This window comes from Lampris incognitus, chromosome 6 (assembly GCF_029633865.1).
Source record: "Lampris incognitus isolate fLamInc1 chromosome 6, fLamInc1.hap2, whole genome shotgun sequence".
Taxonomy (NCBI): Eukaryota; Metazoa; Chordata; class Actinopteri; order Lampriformes; family Lampridae; genus Lampris; species Lampris incognitus.
In genome coordinates, this window is record NC_079216.1 from 40298365 (window position 1) to 40318433 (window position 20069).

The window sequence follows — 20069 nt, forward strand, 5'->3', positions numbered from 1 at the left end:
TAAGGGTACAGCAGTAAACTGGTTTAAGTCCTATCTTAAACATAAGACATTCTCAGTGGCTATAGGTCAGTTTTCATCTTCCTCTGCCCCTGTCAACTATGTAATCCCTCAGGGATCCATCCTGGAGCCTGTTCTATTCTGCCTGTATACTCCCTCTTGGAAACATTAGGAAGCATAACATCTGTCAAGTCAATGCTGATTATTCACAGCTGTACCTCCCACTAAAATTTAGGGATTCCCTACAGCCTCTCCTGGACTGTTTTGATGACATTAAAGGCTGGATGGCAAATAATTTCCTCCAGCTAAATAGTAACAAAACTGAAGTAATTATCTTTGGTCCCTATAAGTCCAAGAAGCCATATCTCCAGTAAGCTAGGCCACCTCACCCCATATATGAAGTCATATGCAAAAAACCCTGAGTGTTATCTTTAATTCTGAACTCTGTCTTGACAAACAAATCAGTTCTGTTCTTAAAAGTAGTTACTATTTGTTCAGAACCATTTCCAAACTCAAGCTTATTCTGTCTTTTCCATATGAAAAAAGCAATCTATGCCTTCATTACAACAAGACTGGGCTATTGCAATTCCCTATTAACTTAACTGCAGATGGTCCAAAATGCACCTGGAATTCTGTTGACTTGTACTAATAAGTGTAAAAACATCACCCCAGTCCTATCCTCTCTTCATTGGCTCCCTGTTCATTTTAGAATTCGATTTAAGACCTTGCCGATTGCCTTCAAGGCTCTTTTAAAGGGCTGGCCTCATCTTATATCACAGGCCTTATTCATTGGCACCCAGCTCCTAGGTCTCTTAGCTCTAACAACAAATCTCTCTTGTATGTCCTACAGTCACGACTAAAGCCAAAAGGTGAAAGTCTTTGCAGCTGCTGCTCCATGATTGTGGAACAGGTTGCCATTAAATATTAGATGAGCTCCCTCCCTCTCTCTCTTTTTTTAAAATCTAGGCTAGAGACATTTTGTTCACTGGCCTTTTTTGGCCCACTAATCTTTCAATCTATTGTTATGGCTATACTTCTGTATTTGTCCCTTGTTGTTTATTGTTGTCGTTGGTATGCTTCTCTTTGTGTTTTTTTTTATATCTTAATGTGCTTTTGTACAGCACTTTGATCAGCTTAAGATGTGTTTAAACGTGTTCTAGAAATAAACTTTATTTACTTACAATCCTATAGTGAGTTCCACCAATCCGAGATGTTCTTGTTACCATTGATATGTGAGCCACTCCAAAGTTGTATGTTTGCATGTATGAACATAGCAAGGTAACATCATCCTTGTCAGCTAGCAACCTGCTCCATCATGTTGTCTGTCTGACACAATGTGTTTTTTAGGAGTGGGGATAAGAAAAATCACAAAATATGACAATAAACATATACATTTAAGCATTAAAGAGAAAGCATAAGCGATTGCAGTAGTTGGTTCAAAGTGAGGGGAAATGGATTCAGTGAAATAATTTGCAATACTTTACAGGATGAGTAATTCATCCCTGCTTTAAAGATGTTAAGTACATGATGCTGCCACTTGGTCTTCTTTTCATTTCATAGCCAGCTGCATTGGTTCAAGGTTTAAAACTCTATATACAGGGATTTCCTAAACTAACTACGGAGAAAATGAGTAAGATGTGGTTGGGCACATGTCAGCTCTATAGCCACACACAAAGCAGAACCAGGGGTGTAACTGCAATACTGTAAATATATATTGTAATCAAACTGTCTTTCTCTTGCTCTCCTTACTTCATAGAGACTGTGTTTTCTCCTATAGCAGTCAGTCATTTAGAGCCACACTGCTCCCTCTAAAGGAACCACAAGAACCACAGAATACATATTCAGGAAAGGAAATACTGTAAATCTTTAATACTGTACAATCTTTATTTACTAACTTACATCTAACATACTGTGCACTGTGGAAGTGGATAATGTTTGCGGCCATGCAAATGCTTCACGATGTCTCTTGGCAATTGACAATCCCTGTTCCAAAGGCAGATAGACTGAAAAAAATAATCCTTTCTTGCCTTCCATGTTGTTTTTGTTTTTTTAATTAACACTTTTTGCCACATCAGAAAGTCCTATTAATAGTCCCACCATTAGATTCAGGTGCAATTAAGGGACTGTTCAAAAACGTTCTTTTATCATTTCAGTTAATTACATTTCCCCCACGCAATCTTTTCTCTCCTATCATCAACGGCTGAATCAAAGCAGAAGGGGGAAAAAAGACAAGGGCTGTGATCATTAGTCATGTGGCTATGTGAGGCTTATCAAGACCAGGGTCAGTTCAAAATGTTTATTTCTAAAGACTTTGTTACACTGTCTGTGGATACAAATAAGCTGTTCTTAAACAATAATGACTGAACCAGATAAGGAAATCTTGTTTCGAGGACGGTGATACCAAATAGCTCTGCTTTGCTCTGCTGGACCCCCAGGCGGAAACCAAGTTTTCAGAATCAATCCATTCCATCCATTTATCTGAACCGCTTATCCTGCTCTCAAGGTCACAGGAATGCTGGAGCCTATCCAAACAGTCATTAGGCGGCAGGCGAGGCGACACCCTGGACAGGCCGCCACACAAACACATTCATACCTAGGGACAATTTTAGTAATGCCGATTCACCTGACCTACATGTCTTTGGACTGTGGGAGGAAACTGGAGCACCCGGAGAAAACCTACGCCGACACGGGGAGAACATGCAAAACTGCACAGAGAGGACGACCTCCAAGGTAGGACTACCCTTGGGTTCGAACCCAGGACCTTCTTGATGTGAGGCGACCACGCTAACCACTGCGCCACCGTGCCGCCATTATTCAGAATCTCTGGTTCCAAACCCAGAGTATATTTTCACTTATAAAAGCTCTTTGAAGCCTTCTCCCTCAGTTTTACCCTTAATCAGTAATTGTCATAGTTCCACTGGATGGCTCTCCAATTAACCTGTGCATTTGGGTAATGGGAGAAGAACCGGCTAGGAGAGCTGATGATGAGCATCTTTATGTATTGAAAAAAAAAGTGTAATAAGGGACTATTCAAAAACATGTCATGTTTAGTAGGTCGTGTATTTCTGGAGAGAAAGGGTTTGAAAAAAGTTTGTTAGGTAATCTGTAAACTTGATACCTGTGAAATGGCCTTTTTTTTGTAGAACTCAGCCTTAAATGCCAGCTTAAATCCTTCGAAGCAAAATAATCTTTACCATATTTAGAAGTGTATTTTAAGTATCCCAGAGAAAGACTATGACTCTCGATTAGCTGCAGATGTGGAGTTCTGTAGTTATCCTTGACTTTACCACTCAGCAAAAGAAGACAGAATTTTCCCTACGGGATCAAAAAATATAAATTTTAGTCATTGCCACTACTGTTGTCAATTTGTGCTTGGTAGATTATTTCTTTGTTGTAACAATTCTTCTTGGCAATACATGTTATACTGTTGGAAAGCCTGTTTATTTCCCTTTTAAATGGTGTCACATTTGTAAGGAACATGCATTTGTGGGATGAGCAGCAGAGCTGAGTATGTGGTTTGTGCCCATGAAAATTTTTCCCAATCTTCTCTGTCAATGCCAAACAGCTTATTTTACTGTTGCTATTGACTCTTGTTTTGAGGTTCTGGTACCCCAGGTGCTGACAATCAGGTGCCTGATATAAGATTTATTGCCAAGAAGCATTGTTACAACAAAGAAATCATCTACCAAACACAAATTTCCTTACTTTTTGTACTAAATATATATATATATATATATATATATATATATACACTCACTGGCCACTTTATTAGGTACACCTTGCTAGTACCGGGTTGGACCCCCTTTTGCCTTCAGAACTGCCTTAATCCTTCGTGGCATAGATTCAACAAGGTACTGGAAACATTCCTCAGAGAGTTTGGTCCATATTGACATGATAGCATCACACAGTTGCTGCAGATTTGTCGGCTGCACATCCATGATGCGAATCTCCCGGTCCACCAAATCCCAAAGGTGCTCTATTGGATTGAGATCTGGTGACTGTGGAGGCCGTTTGAGTACAGTGAACTCATTGTCATGTTCAAGATACCAGTCTGAGATGATTCGAGCTTTATGACATGGCGCGTTATCCTGCTGGAAGTAGCCATCAGAAGATGGGAACACTGTGGTCATTAAGGGATGGACATGGTCAGCAACAATACTCAGGTAGGCTGTGGCGTTGACACGATGCTCAATTGGTACTAAGGGGCCCAAAGTGTGCCAAGAAAATATCCCCCACACCATTACACCACCATCACCAGCCCGAACCGTTGATACAAGGCAGGATGGATCCATGCTTTCATGTTGTTGACGCCAAATTCTGACCCTACCATCCGAATGTCGCAGCAGAAATCGAGACTCATCAGACCAGGCAACGTTTTTCCAATCTTCTATTGTTCAATTTTGGTGAGCCTGTGCGAATTGTAGCCTCAGTTTCCTGTTCTTAGCTGACAGGAGTGGCACCCGGTGTGGTCTTCTGCTGCTGTAGCCCATCTGCCTCAAGGTTCGACGTGTTGTGTGTTCAGAGATGCTCTTCTGCATACCTCGGTTGTAATGAGTGGTTATTTGAGTTACTGTTGCCTTTCTATCAGCTCGAACCAGTCTGGCCATTCTCCTCTGACCTCTGGCATCAACAAGGCATTTTCGCCCACAGAACTGCCGCTCACTGGATATTTTCTCTTTTTCGGGCCATTCTCTGTAAACCCTAGAGATGGTTGTGCGTGAAAATCCCAGTAGATCAGCAGTTTCTGAAATACTCAGACCAGCCCGTCTGGAACCAACAACCATGCCACGTTCAAAGTCACTTAAATCACCTTTCCACCCCATTCTGATGCTCGGTTTGAACTGCGGCAGATCATCTTGACCATGTCTACATGCCTAAATGCATTGAGTTGCTGCCATGTGATTGGCTGATTAGAAATTTGCGTTAACGAGCAGTTGGACGGGTGTGCCTAATAAAGTGGCCGGTGAGTGTATATACGTATATATAATCTGCAGAACAGCAGCATGGTGACCACTTCTGATACTGACCTACTGCAAGTAGCCGATTGTGTTTCACGTTAGACTCATCTGACATACATCCCTGAGGCCAGACAATCTAACACACACACACACACACACACACACACACACACACACACACACACACAGAGCTTTTTTTTTCATTGTTATTGCTCCCAATTCACACTTCCTCAGTCACCATCACACCTGTTTCTGTCTTCACCCTGACCACAACCAGCCTTCAGGTTAAAAATGCAACACTTCAAAGTCACTGTCACAAGCTCAGAAGATGTCAGGTCGGAAAAGAGAGGACGGGAAATGCATACAGAAAAATGGGACAGTGGCAGGATGGCAGGGAAAAAGCAAAAAAAATGCAAAACTACAACTTATAGGAGGAGTCAGAAAAGTAAAGATGACATCAAAGAGACGGACTGCTCCTCAGTAACCCAGAAGCAAACATAACAGAAAACTTAAGCAAATGCTTTCGTTGTTTCCAAGTAACCTGGAAATACACACAAAAACACACAAGAGAAGCTGCAGCATTGCTTAATCTTGCAGCATCAGAAAGTGCATCAAAATGTAATGCCTAAAGATTGTCCTAAAAGAAAAACATTCGGCGTCCGGGTAGCATAGCAGTCTATTCCGTTGCCTACCAACACGGGGATCGCCGGTCCGAATCCCCATGTTACTTCCAGCTTGGTTGGTGTCCCTACAGACACAATTGTGGCCTTGTCTACGGGTGGGAAGTTGGATGTGGGTATGTGTCCTGGTCGCTGCACTAGTGCCTCCCCTGGTCAGTCGGGGCGCCTGTTCGGGGGGAGGGGGAACTGGGGAGGGGGGGTAATGCAAGCCTCCAGCCCTCCCCGGATCAGCAGAGAGGGTGGAGCAACAGCCGGGACGGCTCAGAAAATATGGTAATTGGCTAAGTACAACTGGGGAGAAAAAGAAGAGGGAGGGGGGCAACAAAAAAAAATCAAGAAAAAAAGGTAAAGAAGAGGATGGGGTACAGCTGTTTTGGAAGAAAACTTTGCAAATCTCTATCAGCCTAATGCTAGTCGCCTTAAATAACATTCTTGTGGAGTGAAGTTTAAGAGCAGAAAATGTGGAAAACAGATTGCTAAGGAACATAGCATGCTCCTGGAGGACAAGCAAGTGAGTGACACGCAAATCAAATCTAAATTAATTCTTAGAAAGAATTAGAACATACACGGTCTCCCAGTTCTCCTTTCAAGAGGGTTGTGTGTCTAGGTTCGAGCTTGGGGCAAGGATATGTGGTGTTCATTTTTGACAAAGCGGAAGTCGGATCTCTTGCAATGAAGTGAATTATGTACACTGAAAAATTAGTCAAGACAGTTGGGAGCTTCTGCTGATATCTGAACAGATTACCCCCCGTTATTTCATCAACTTTTATGACAGATTTGATTACGCTTCATTTCTCTGGATATGCCAAAACGCCTAACAAAAGGCGAAAAAGTCGGTGTGCAGTCAGCTCCTATGGCCATTTCCTTTTACTAATTGAACGGCACAAAATTTTAAATGCAAGCTTTGTGTAAACTTATATAAAAGGGGTGGTACGGTGGGGGCACAGTGACCCAGTGGTTAGCACTGCTGCCTCACAGCAAGAAGGTCCTGGGTTTGAACCCCAGGCCATCCCAGGTCCTTGCTGTGTGCCGTTTGCATGTTCTCCCCGTGTCTGCATGGATTTCCTCCAGGCGCTCCAGTTTCCTCCCACCATCAAAAATACCTGCATGTTAGGGTTAATACTCCTGCCCGTGCCCCTGACCAAGGCAATAGGAAAAAGAAGAGTTGGTCCCCAGGCGCTGCACCGCAGCTACCCACTGTTCCTATACAATAGGATGGGTTGAATGCAGAAAACAAATTTCGTTGTAACTGTACAATGACAAAAATAAAGTGGATTTCTTATAATATGTTTACAGATGTTTTGTAAGCTAATATTTGACAAAGCCACGGTATAAGTCGGTCAAGGTTGGTAACAACATCTCCGGCATCATCATATGTAGCACAGGCACTCCCCAGCGGTGTGTCCTTGGCCCATTGCGTTTCACTTTGCTGACACTGACTGTACCACCAAGACCAACTCAAACCACATCAAGTATGTGGACAACACCACTGGGATTGGCCTCATAAGTGGTGGTGATTAAACAACATACAGACAGGAAGTGGGACAGTTCATGGACTGGTGCAAGGACAATGACCTGTTGCTTAATGTGGCCAAAACTAAGACGATGACAATAGACTTCAGGGGACGTATTTTGACAACAAACCACTGCTCATCAGCGGCTCTGCTGTAGACAGAGTCAAGAACATCAAATATCTTGGTGTGCACCTCACTGAGGACCTCTCCTAGACCCAGCAGGCATCCTTCCTCGATAAGAAAACCCAGCAAAATAGTCACTTCCTGCAGTGTCTGAGACAGGCGTGATTCCCACCACCCATTCTGTCCACATTCTATCAAGGCAGAATTGAACAGTATCTAAACACTGCATCACTGTCCGGTATGGATCCTGCAACACCTCAGACCTTAAGTCCCTCAGCGCGTGATGGAGACAGCAGTGAATATCAATCAGTCCCCTCTGCCCTCAGTGGAGGACATTTTTAACAGACAATGCATTCAGAAATGCCCCTGTAGTGGATCATTTAAAACTCGACATCAAACATTTATTTCATTTTTCTTTTTATTACCTATAATTTTACAATGGGTAACTTTAGGGGAAAAGGGAATGGGAACCAAGTTCAGCGTTCTCGCACAGGTATGTTCAAGTTCAGGTCTAAAGCCCTCCTCCTTTATAGAGGGGAATTGTCAGACAGATGCGAGGGCGCTGACAATGGAATCCCAGTGAAGTCATCAGCTATGTAACCGGGGAATAACTTCTGATGATTAAGCCACAACACCCCCCATCCACCCCCCGGCAGGAAGTTTCGCAGCCTTAAAGCCAGAATAGCCAGATTGAGAAACAGCTTCTTCCCCTAGGCTGTCAGGCTCCAAAACCTTGGCCTCTCTCAACCTGTGTCTGTCCTTAATAATAAGAGACCTAACAGACTCTTCTGCTGGCTTGGACTAAATGGACCAATGCACTTTCATCAACACCACCAAAGCACCTTATGAACAATAGAAATGTATGAGGTGTGTGTGTGAGTGTATACACATTATTCATGTTTGCTATGTATATTTATCATATTATTGTAGCCCCCTTAACCCTTTGGCAATTACATTTTTTAATGTTTTTATTGTATCTTATCAGATGTGTTTATTGTGTATTTTTTATTAATGCCTTTGCACCATGCCTATGACCCAGGACAAATGAAATTTCATCTCACCATGCGAAGCCTATATGTTCTTTTGGATGGGATGACAATTAATTTAAAAGCTGAAAGTTAAATGCAATTTTTGTATTCATATTTCGTTTTTTTATCCAAAGTTTAAAGGCACAGCAAAGAACTATGGCTGTAAGCTTGTCTGCGGTAAAGGATGAGAGCAGGTCCTCTCATTGACAAAAATCAATTTCATGGAGAAGGTGAAGACAGCTACAACGTCTATGTTAATAACACTGCTCTACAGTATACTTGTACGCTATGTGGGATGCATAAAAAACAAGAAACAAGACACAATGGGCACACATTCAATCCACCCACCCCTCACCCCACCAAGATGAAAGGCATGACAAGCTGAGGTGGGAAGACCGAGCCTCTCCAAGGAGTGAATGCTGGGAAAACAAAGCATAATGTCCTAGCATGAAATTAGCCTTATTTCAAAAACAACAAGAGACCGTGTGCTTTTTCAACTTCCACATCTCTGTGCTTATAGTTTTATGCGTTTTAACAGTAATATAATTTTTTTCCAGGAACCTTGAGACTAAAGCTTCTCAAGGATAAAGACTGGTGTTGATAATTTAAGACCATTTAAAATTCACTGTAACCTACAATTTGAGGAAATAGTTCTCATGTCATTCCAGTCTTAAGGTAGTATGTGGGAGATTTTCTCAAAATTTAGAAAAAGTAACAATGCAATAATCAGTGCAATGATGTAATGATTTGGAGTGTTTTTGGGCTATATTCATTTGGTTGCCTTGATTTTTCTCTGACTCCTATTACCTACTGATTTTAGTGTGCAATGATTCTCCTCAAATGTTTACCTTACTTGAACACAGACCAGAGCTGTAGAGGTGCTACTACTACTACTACTACTACTACTTTCGGCTGCTCCTGTTAGGGGTCGCCACAGCAGATCATCTCTTTCCATTTCTTCCTGTCTTCTGCATCTTCCTCTGCCACACCAGCCACCTGCATGTCTTCCCTCACTACATCCATAAACCTCCTCTTTGGCCTTCCTCTTTTCCTCTTCCCTGGCAGCGCAATACTCAGCATCCTTCTCCCAATATACCCAGTATCTCTCCTCCACACATGTCCGAGCCATCTCAATCTTACCTCTCTTGCTTTGTCTCCAAACTGTCCAACTTGAGCTGACCTTCTAATATAATCATTCCCAATCCTGTCCTTCGTCACGCCTAGTGAAAATCTTAGCGTCTTCAACTCTGCCAACTCCAGCTCCGCCTCTTGTCTTTTCATCAGTGCCACTGTCTCCAAACCATATAACATAGCTGGTCTCACAACCATCTTGTAAACCTTCCCTTTAACTCTTGCTGGTACCCTTCTGTTGCAAATCACTCCTGACACTCTTCTCCACCCACTCTACCCTGCCTGCACCCTCTTCTTCACCTCTCTTCTACACTCCCCGTTACTTTGGACAGTTGACCCCAAGTATTTAAACTCATACGCCTTCGTCACCTCTACTCCTTGCATCCTCACCATTCCACTGTCCTACCTCTCATTCATGCATAGGTATTCCATCTTGCTCCTACTGACTTTCATTCCTCTTCTCTCCAGTGCATACCTCCAACTCTCCAGGCTCTCCTCAACCTGCATCCTGCTCTCGCTACAGATCACAATGTCATCTGCAAACATCAGAGTCCACGGAGACTCCTGCCTGATCTTGTCCGTCAACCTGCCCATCACCATTGCAAACAAGAAAGGGCTCAGAGCCGATCCTTGATGTAATTCCATCTCCATCTTGAACCCATTTGTCATTCCAACCGCACACCTCACCATTGTCACACTTCCCTCATACATATGTTGCACCACTCCTACATACTTCTCTGCAACTCCTGACTTTCTCATACAATACCCCACCTCCTCTCTTGGCAGCCTGTCATATGCTTTAAAGAGTTGTAGAGGCACTATACTGAGCAAAATGAAGGCATAGAGCCACTCATTGAGACTATATTGATGGTAACAGCCACCATTTTTTATTTTTCTTCTAACATTAGAATGTCTTGGTGCACATAGGCATCCGTGTAGCGTAGCGGGTCTATTCCGTTGCCTATCAACTATGTATCCCGGTTCAAATCCCTGTGTTAGCTCTGGCTTGGTCGGGCGTCCCTGCAGACACAATTGGCCGTGTCTGAGGGTGGGAAGACAGATGTGGGTATGTATCCTGGTCACTGCACTAGCGCCTCCTCTGGTCAGTTGGGGCGCCTATCCGGGGGGCAGGGGGAACTGGGGGAATAGTGTGATCCTCCCACACGCTATGTCCCCCTGGTGAAACTCCTCACTGTAAGGTGAAAAGAAGCATCTGGCGACTCCATATGCATCGGAGGACGCATGTGGTTGTCTGCAGCCCTCCCCGGATTGGCAAAGGGGGTGGAGCAATGACCAGGACAGCTCGGAAGAGTGGGGTAATTGGCCAAGTACAATTGGTGAGAAAAAGGGTGAAAAGAAGAAAATAATTTCTTGGTGCACCTACGTATGCAATACTAAATTACAAGCATAGCCTAAACATCCCATACTTTATGAATATATGGAAATCCCACCATGTATTTATATATATATATATATATATATATATATATATATATATAATCTAGTGAGTCAAGTAAATTCTTTATGAGACAGTACAAGCCTGTTTCATGCCATAAGCAATCATCCGCTTTCAATAAAGCTACATGGGGGAAAGAACATACCTTTTACTGCCTCATCATGCACATCACGTGCACAACATCCAATGGAGAAGGGAGAGGTGTGACATTAAAAAATTCAAAAACATGTGATCGCTAACGGTCCAATTAGTCCATGGGCCAGACGATATTTCGGTACACTCAAGGTGGCAAAACTTACTTATAATTTTTGAAAGGATCCATGTCTGTAGATGATATTTTGGTATGATAACCATTCCTGAGTGGCAGCTGTATCACAGTTATCAGCTCATGAAGTTAACCACCCCCTAAAGTAAATTGCATTTTAGACGCTGGTGCATATCCTGGTTTAGCCTCATGGTCAGGACATTTTTCAATGTTCTATAATATTGTCTTTGGTATCATTTTAAAGGGGACCTTCTTAGCTTTCATTCAAGCCCTGTTGTGGATATTTCTCACAAATATCGAGGTCACTTGACCTCTTCAACCCGTCAATAACACACATCTTTCTGCAATGTTCGCCTAAACTATATACTTTCTTTTAGCCCTGTGGCATCTAGGAATATCAGGGACACAAAACACAAAAACTGGAATACTCACAGGACTGTAAAGATTCAGGAAATGTATAATATACCCATACTATTTCATTGTGTGAGGTGATTGTGAGCCTTAAATGAGAACTAGACCAAAGCCAGTTAGGTCACAAACTGGTCTCTATACATTTGTTTAAATACACAATCAAAATACATGATAAAAAGGAATACCATAGTGAGGTAATGAACTATTTTAATATTTTAAACAACATTGACATTTACATATACTTAGTCAATGATACATGTAATCCCATATCATTAGTGGGTATATGTAATGGTAATGGGTAGGGTAATGGGAATATGTGAATATGGTTACATTATTGTTATCAAGCTCTGGGTAACCAAGTCCAAAATCAACATCCTGTGCATCAATAGACTACTACCACAGTAATACCATCAGAATCATCACACTGTCATTCATCAAACTGCTCGTTTCTCTCATCATCTGACTCCCCAAGTTCAAAGTCCAGTTCTGGACCATCCTGCTGTTTTTGGTTACTGCAGGTCTGTAACCTGCACATGTCTGTGCATGGAAGTCCATTTGACAGGCACATGCAGCTTGGCATTTTGCATGAATGCACACACTTGCATGTTAGCATTTCCAAGACCACATCTGGTGCAGGTGGGGAGCGCATCCAGTAAATGGCCAGCTTGCCTTCATCGTCTGTCCATCCATACTCAGTAGGGCTTGGCACCACAGGGTTAGCCTGCAGACAGCACTTCCATATTGCTGCCTGATAGTTGGCTCGTTGAACATGCATAAAGAGACAGTCTCTACATGGTGGCAGCTGGCTGGACTCAACCTCTCCCCTTTTGGTGCAGAAGAGCTGGTAACGCAGTTTGTTCACCTCAGCAGTGCTGCTATTAGCAACATACATCCGACAGATGAACTGCTCAATTTTCTGGAACAGCTCATCACTCACATTCCATGTCTGTCCCAGCTGACTAAAAGTCTCTTGGCAGGAAGTGTGCTTTCTCACTATCTTCAGGGCATTCAGCTTCCCTCGACCAGCGAATGCACTGACAGTGTCGCAGCCTGTGAAGGCATGTAAGCCAATTAGGCTGTCACAGATGCTGTCTCCAAGTGAACTTGCCAGTTTGGTGATGTCGACAAACCGTGTGCGGTTCTGAGTCCCACACTTCTGGTAGATGGGACAGGTGATGTCCTTCTGGAAGCCAAGACAAAGCACCATGACATCAGTGTCCTCAGCTGTGATGATAACTGACTTTGAGCCCGCATTTGCTGCATGCAATGCATGCAGGAGCAGACGGGTGTCAGCTTCTTCATGTGTGGAGTGCAGTTCTGCTGCTTCCTCACACCCATCTTCTGTCAACTTGTAGCAGGTTTTTCTCACAGGTCATGTACAACACCTTGCCATGCAGCATAGCTCTGTATCGTGGGAGTTTCCACTCTTCCACCAGAAACTTGATGAGACTGGTCTTGTTGGAGGAACTGCACAGAAATTTTCTCCACTGCTGGACGTGGTGTCCCCCTGCAAGATTCTTGTACTGGAGAGTGATGTCTCCACCCCGGTTCAGTCGTTCAGCATCTTTGATCGAAGTCTGGTGATAGACATCAAAAACAACATCAATCCTCCCACTCTGTGCTCCCTCATGGAGGACCTGGGTCAAGGCTGACTCTGCCACCTGTGCAAAGGTTTTGTTGTTGCCATTCATTTTTTGGACCAGGCTCATCCCATCAATGATGGAAGTAGATGGGATTGGGATGTCTTCTGCAGGAGATACATTCTTTTCAAGCTCTCTGGCAAGTGCAGCCTTGTTTGTTTTTCGTAAGGACCCATCAGCATTTGCCAGTGCCCATGGTAGTGGGCCCAATGGGTAGGCAAGGATATCCTTCAGATTCACCTTCCTGCTTTCAGCCACCAGGATCATGTGACTGAAAAGGTTTCTATCTGCCTTCAGAACCACATCCTGTGCTTTCTTTCCATGAGCTTGTTTTGTGCTGACATTGGAGAATGTTTTCAGACTTTGCTTGGTCATCTTGTCGTGGAATTTCACAGGTGGTGGGTCTGCATCTAACCTTTTTTGCTGGAATGCTTGGTAGGCCTCTTCGGCCAAAGGGATTGGTGGAGCCCAGTTGGACTGAGAAGCCTCCTTCCATGAATTCTGTGTACACATCTGGGTGTGTGATGGGCAGCTCAGACATCTGGGCGTAGTAGTAGGGGAGGTAGCGTGCATAATTCCTCCTGTCATAAGCAAAGCACCATGGGATCATTGCTCGAATGCTAGCCAAGTGTAGCATCCAGTCTCCCTCTCTGGATGCTCGGATGAGCCCCAACAAGATTTCAACCATGTCCAAATAGGACATCCAGAAGTTCGAGAGGCTGCCGTTTCCACCTCTAAGGAACTCACGGTAGACTTCAAATAGATCCATGATGCGTGTACAAGAGCTGTTCTCGAGGACCTCCTTCAAAGCACGTTGTGAGACTTCTTTCCCAAGGCTGTCAATGGTCTTCAGTGTCTCATTCAGGTGAACCATGTCATTCCTGTGAGTTTCTTCCAACCAGGACAGGAAACCATTCAAGGTCAGTCGCATGAGAGCCTCATACAGGAGCTTGTGTAGTCGCACTGCCCTGTTGTACTTGCGGCCATCCATAACACCAGCAATTGAGCCTTCTGCAATCATGCCAGACTCAATGCAGAGGTCTTTGAGTCCAGCATCTTGGAAACACTTTCCTATTATTGCCAGCAGTGTGCAGATGGTGTGGAATACCCCAAGCCTAACGATGATATCATGGAACTTGTCATGGTGTTTCCATGTGATCTCGACAGCCTTCGCATACAGGGCTTGGTCAAAGACACAGACAATCTTCCTCAGGCCTAAGCACTGCATGATGCTCAGTGACTGGTTAAGCACCTCGTTGACAGTAGACATTTGTGTCGCTGGAGCATTGATGGTAGGCAGATAGCCTATATTGTCGGGGATGACCGTCATCTCTCCTCGAGTCAGGATGTTGAAGCCTGTCCAGCTGCTGACTGACTGTTCTTCTTGTTGTGACATGCGTGCTAGGACCCAAAGAAGGTTTTTCTCTCTGGCAAGCTTAGTATTGGCTGCAGTATCGGCATCTGACTTTTTGCTTTGTGGTGGCCCTACCCGTTGTCCAGCATTGTAAGTTGGTAACATTGGTGGGGGTCCATCAATGCTTCTCTTCTTTGTTTTGGGAACAGTGGGCATGGGTTGGACAGGAAGTGGGTTGACTGGCTTTGCTTGCACAGCAATCCCATTGACTCTGTGAGATGTTCCCTCACCACTGACAGTTTCTTCAAGACGGTCGATATTGTCCCAGGCTAAAGTTGTGAATATGCCAGGATGGATGTTAGCTGGAAGGGCAATGCCACTCCCTGATGATGAGAGATTCTGGAGACACAGGGCAGTGTTGATCTCTTCCATCTGTGAATAGGACACACTGTGACCAAGTCGGTTGAGGATGTTTATCAACTCTACATTTCCTGTCAACGATTTGACACTGAATGGCAGAACAATGTGCTTGGAAGGCTTGGTATTTCCACATGTCACTGCATATACTATGTCATGGCCAAATGACTGCAGAAGGCACTGCACTCTCTGGGATGCATGATCAGGATCTTTTGAGCCTGTGAGTAGAGAGTACAGGAAGATAATGAGCGACTCTGGAATGGTAGGACATTCTGCTTCTGGTTTGACTTCAGGTGGCCAGGTTTGAGGAACATCTTGACTTTTAATGTCTGCTCTCAATTTGATGGCTGCTTTGGCTATAACATCTTGTGCACTGACACTTTTCAGGGTCTGCAGCTCCCTTTTGAAAGACTGATTTTCTTTGGCAAGTTCCCTCATGGACAAGTTATCGGGATAGAGGAGGAATTTTCCTTTCTCATCAGGGAATATCTGCAAGGCTCCAGCAAACTCACTCTCCAGGTTTCGCCTTATGTGCTTCTTGGTTGATTCCTTGACTTGGGCAATGCCTTGGGAGTTCATTGAAGCTACCAGTCTAGAAGAGAGATCAGTCATTGTCATCACTTGAGGATTGCCAAAAAGCTCCATCCTGATGAAGAGGAACAGCTCATTGTATGCCTTATTCACAGCAGCTTCATACTGGGCTGCAGCATCATCATCTTCATTGCTGGCAACCTCTCCTTTGGAAACCTCTTCTTTGGTGTAAAGTCTATAGCATGACCTGTGGTAGTGCCCTTCAGCTGCTACAAGGTCTCTACTCACAATGGCAAGGATTCTGCTGTCCCTTTTCTTTGTGGCTGCACTCCTGATCTTTGCATCAGCTCGCAGTTCTCGACACTGCACCAGTACTTCTCTCGTATTCTGTCTCTTGGAATATTTGCTGTTTTTCTGACAAAATATGCACTCTGCATCATAAGTCCTAGATGTACTTGGAGCATGTCGAGCTACTCTCTTAGATTGTTTCTCTTCAGCAGAGACACAACTTTTCTTTTCTTTTGCAAGGAGGCCATCAAGAATTTGCTTCATAGTGAAGATACTGCGACACTTTCTGTGGTAGTAGATTGCTGGAATCTGTCCCTCAGGAATGTCTTTTGCCAGTTTCAAAACTGGTGCATGATTTCGTATCTGAGCTGCCCTGAGCAGAGTTCTCCATGAGTCGACACTTTGTAGTGAAACCAGCTTATTTGTATCATCAGAACAGTGGATAATGCACTCCACCCGTGGGCGCTTTGGTATTGGGTAAAAACTTGCTTGTTCACCAGTGGCCATATTCAGTCAGTTTTCACCTGCCACATACAAACAAATACATGTAACTTAGGTGTATGAACACTACTAAAACAAAGTTTACTTTGCTTCACCAGCGTCATATTACCATTATTTATCTTACATAGCCACAAATAGATACATTACCTAGTTGCCATGCAACAGCTGTATTTTGTCCACATGAGGCCGCTAAAATCAACACAAGATGAAAGTTCCTCATAGCCACTTTAACTAATCATATTAACATATACATTAAAAGAACATGCTAACATTATGGGAAATTAGCTTACAATCTTCTCCAGAGTGAGACAAGAAGATAGATACCAGTTTCCTTTATATGTGTTTAGTAGAAAGCTATCTGGCTGCACGTTAGCCTAGCTTAGCACAATGAACGGAAGTACACAGTACTGGTTATCCTTGGTTGTTGGCCAACTAAGAACTGTCCCAGAGTTTAAGCTAGGCTAATCAGTACCAGGGGTGTTGAAATGCTATATTTGTAAAAATCTGGGCAAATACACAATCGTGAGAGGCACAGAAACAGGTTTCCTGAAAGAAAAATGAAATAGCTGCTCATTTGGAAAGGTTATCATGTATTATTTTACTTCTGTTAGTGTACCAAATAAAATGGCACCAGTGAAGTTGTGTCACCTTGGGTGATATCGATATCTGGTCTGACCCATGGACTAACTGGCTTTGGTCTAGTTAGTTTCTTAGTAATAATGCCCTTCTAATTTAAGGTTCACAATCACCTCACACAATGAAATAGTATGGGTATATTATACATTTCCTGAATCTTTACAGTCCTGTGAGTATTCCAGTTTTTGTGTTTTGTGTCCCTGATATTCCTAGATGCCACAGGGCTAAAAGAAAGTATATAGTTTAGGCGAACATTGCAGAAAGATGTGTGTTATTGACGGGTTGAAGAGGTCAAGTGACCTCTATATTTGTGAGAAATATCCACAACAGGGCTTGAATGAAAGCTAAGAAGGTCCCCTTTAAAATGATACCAAAGACAATATTATAGAACATTGAAAAATGTCCTGACCATGAGGCTAAACCAGGATATGCACCAGCGTCTAAAATGCAATTTACTTTAGGGGGTGGTTAACTTCATGAGCTGATAACTGTGATACAGCTGCCACTCAGGAATGGTTATCATACCAAAATATCATCTACAGACATGGATCCTTTCAAAAATTATAAGTAAGTTTTGCCACCTTGAGTGTACCGAAATAGGAAATTTTGGGCTCTGGCCCATGGACTAAATGGGGAGTTGGTATTTGTCTGTTGTTATGAGGCAGCAGAGTGAAGTGGTCGGGCGGGGTTGTAGGGCTCGACTATGGTCTGGAGATAGGAAGGAGCTGTTCCGTTCACTGTCCTGGAGCCTACCACCAGAGTCTTAAACTGGATGCGAGCAGCTACTGGGAGCCAGTGTAGGGACCCAAGAAGGGGAGTTGTGTGGGAGAACTTAGGGCGGTTGAACACCAGACGAGCTGCAGCTTTCAAACAAGCTCAGAGGTCTGATGGCCAACGCTGGGGTGCCAGCAAGGAGGGAGTTGCCGTAGTCCAGCCGGGAGATGACCAGAGCCTGGATGAGCACCTGTGCCATCACGTCAGTGAGGAATGGGCGAATCCTCCTAAGCAATCATCAGCCGTCAACAGCTGTGGCAGCTGATGATTGCGTATGGCATGAAACAGGCTTGTACTGTCTCATAAAGAATTTATTTGACTCACTGGATTATTTTGCTCCTTATTTCTTGAGCACTTTCCCTACCATTCAGTGTTTTTTTTTACAAAGTTTATATATATATATAATATATATATATACATATATATATATATATATGGACTATTATTAAGTAAGCTGGTGGCCAAATGTACAGTAAAAAGACAAAAAAAAACCCAAAAACAAAACAAAACGTATAACCCAGAATAAATGTGATGTATGTGTGGGACTGATGCCATTCCAAAGTTTATATGGTCATGTAACCAGAGCAGTGATCATAGACTACCATCTATCAGAGTTTTATGAGTACAGCTCCTGACTCCCATGCAATGTCACATATATATACATTTCATGTGGGCACAGTGAAATTGTTGCACAGCGCATAAACAAGCATCAATGTTATGAATGATAAAATTATGATCTAGCGGGTTTCATTTCCCAAGGTCATTATCATCCCAATATATTTACTTCAATGCCAATTTTTTTGGATGATATAAAACACCCGGGCTGCAGCAAAAGATAAATCCAAATTGAGTTTGAATTAGGCAAAAAAACAAAACAAACAAACAAACAAAAAAAACAACGATCTAATCATGAGTTAGAAGTGACTACTTCTTAAGTAACAACAGTCTCCATAGACAGATAGTCTCCATTTTGCTGCCAGATAAGTTATTTTAGCATAACGCAATAGAAAAACTTAAAGCCTCTGTGTATAGGTGATAATAATGTTTGAGTAAACAATTTTCCTGTTTCAAAGTAAAAGTTTACGAGCCGCCTCATTCTGTAACTTCACTTCTGTAACCTGTTTGAATGGTTTGACATATGCACACTTCCTCACTAATAAAAAGCCTGAAATTCAGGGCAATAAACCTTTTTTGATCGATTTACTTTATACTTACAAAGAAGCGGAACGGGCAGAGTGTCTGACATATAGACAAAGAACAGATGGAATAACTGAACGATGGGAGTCAAAAGAAATGGGGATGGAGGAGATGAAAGACATGAGAGGGATAAAGAGATGAAGTGACGGGGGGCTCAGACAGATGACAGGTGAGCAGCAATGGATGAAATGTCTGGAAACAAAGAACTATGATATGGCAGGGAATATTTCTGGTGGGTTGTCACTTTGTTTCACCCACTAAATCACCTAGACAGAATCAACCGACAGAGATAGAGAGTGAGTGAGTGAGTGAGTGAGTGAGTGAGAGAGAGAGAGAGAGAGAGAGAGAGAGAGAGGGAGAGAGAGAGAGAGAGAGAGAGAGAGAGAGAGAGAGAGAGAGAGAGGAGAGAGAGAGAGAGAGAGAGAGAGAGAGAGAGAGAGAGAGAGAGAGAGAGAGAGAGAGAGAGAGAGAGAGAGAGAGAGAGAGAGAGAGAGAGAGAGAGAGAGAGAGAGAGAGAGAGAGAGAGAGAGAGAGAGAGAGAGAGAGAGGAGAGAGAGAGAGAGAGAGAGAGAGAATGATTTTAGCTCATTCACGAGACAGCGATGCCCTTGAAATGAAAAGAAAATACAGAGCAGTTCATGGAGTCCAATTAGCAACTGCTTCTTGATTTTGCTGCAAAGCTGAACTGAATAGAGGTACATGAAATTCAGCAATCTCACAGCTGACAGACTGATGTGAAACCCAAGGCACAAGACTTTTCGACTATTGCACGAGAAAGAGGCTTGACCATTTGCTCTCTCTCTATTCTCTTGTTTTGTTGCCGTCTCACAATTACTATTATGAATATAATTATTAAGCTCCATTTCTGGATGTCTTTTTTTTTTCCATCGCTATCTTATGTTTAAAACGACTTTAGCCTAAATCCCTTACCTGATGCTCTGTATCTGTAGTATATCCGGGTCTGTGGCATTTAGTGAGGCAACAAAGCTCTCCACAGGGATGTTCTCCATCCAGGTGACTGTCAGAGGGTCTGGGAAGAAGATCGGGCCCTCATTGATGTCCAAGACGGTGACATGGACTGTGGCTGTGGAGCTGGGGCCATAACCCACATCAGGAACCAAAGGGTCCTCGTTCTCCACCCTGATCAGTAGAGTGTGGAATACTGTGG

The 20069-nt window shown here is 43.3% G+C and overlaps 1 protein-coding gene across 1 annotated transcript in view; it reads right to left on the bottom strand.

Annotated features, from left to right (window-relative positions):
• Nucleotides 1-20069, bottom strand: part of cdh13 (cadherin 13, H-cadherin (heart)) — a 678090-nt gene that overhangs the window by 197834 nt on the left and 460187 nt on the right. Inside the window, 1 exon segment of the mRNA XM_056282406.1 lies at nucleotides 19832-20063. Coding sequence (XP_056138381.1) covers nucleotides 19832-20063 — 232 coding nt within the window.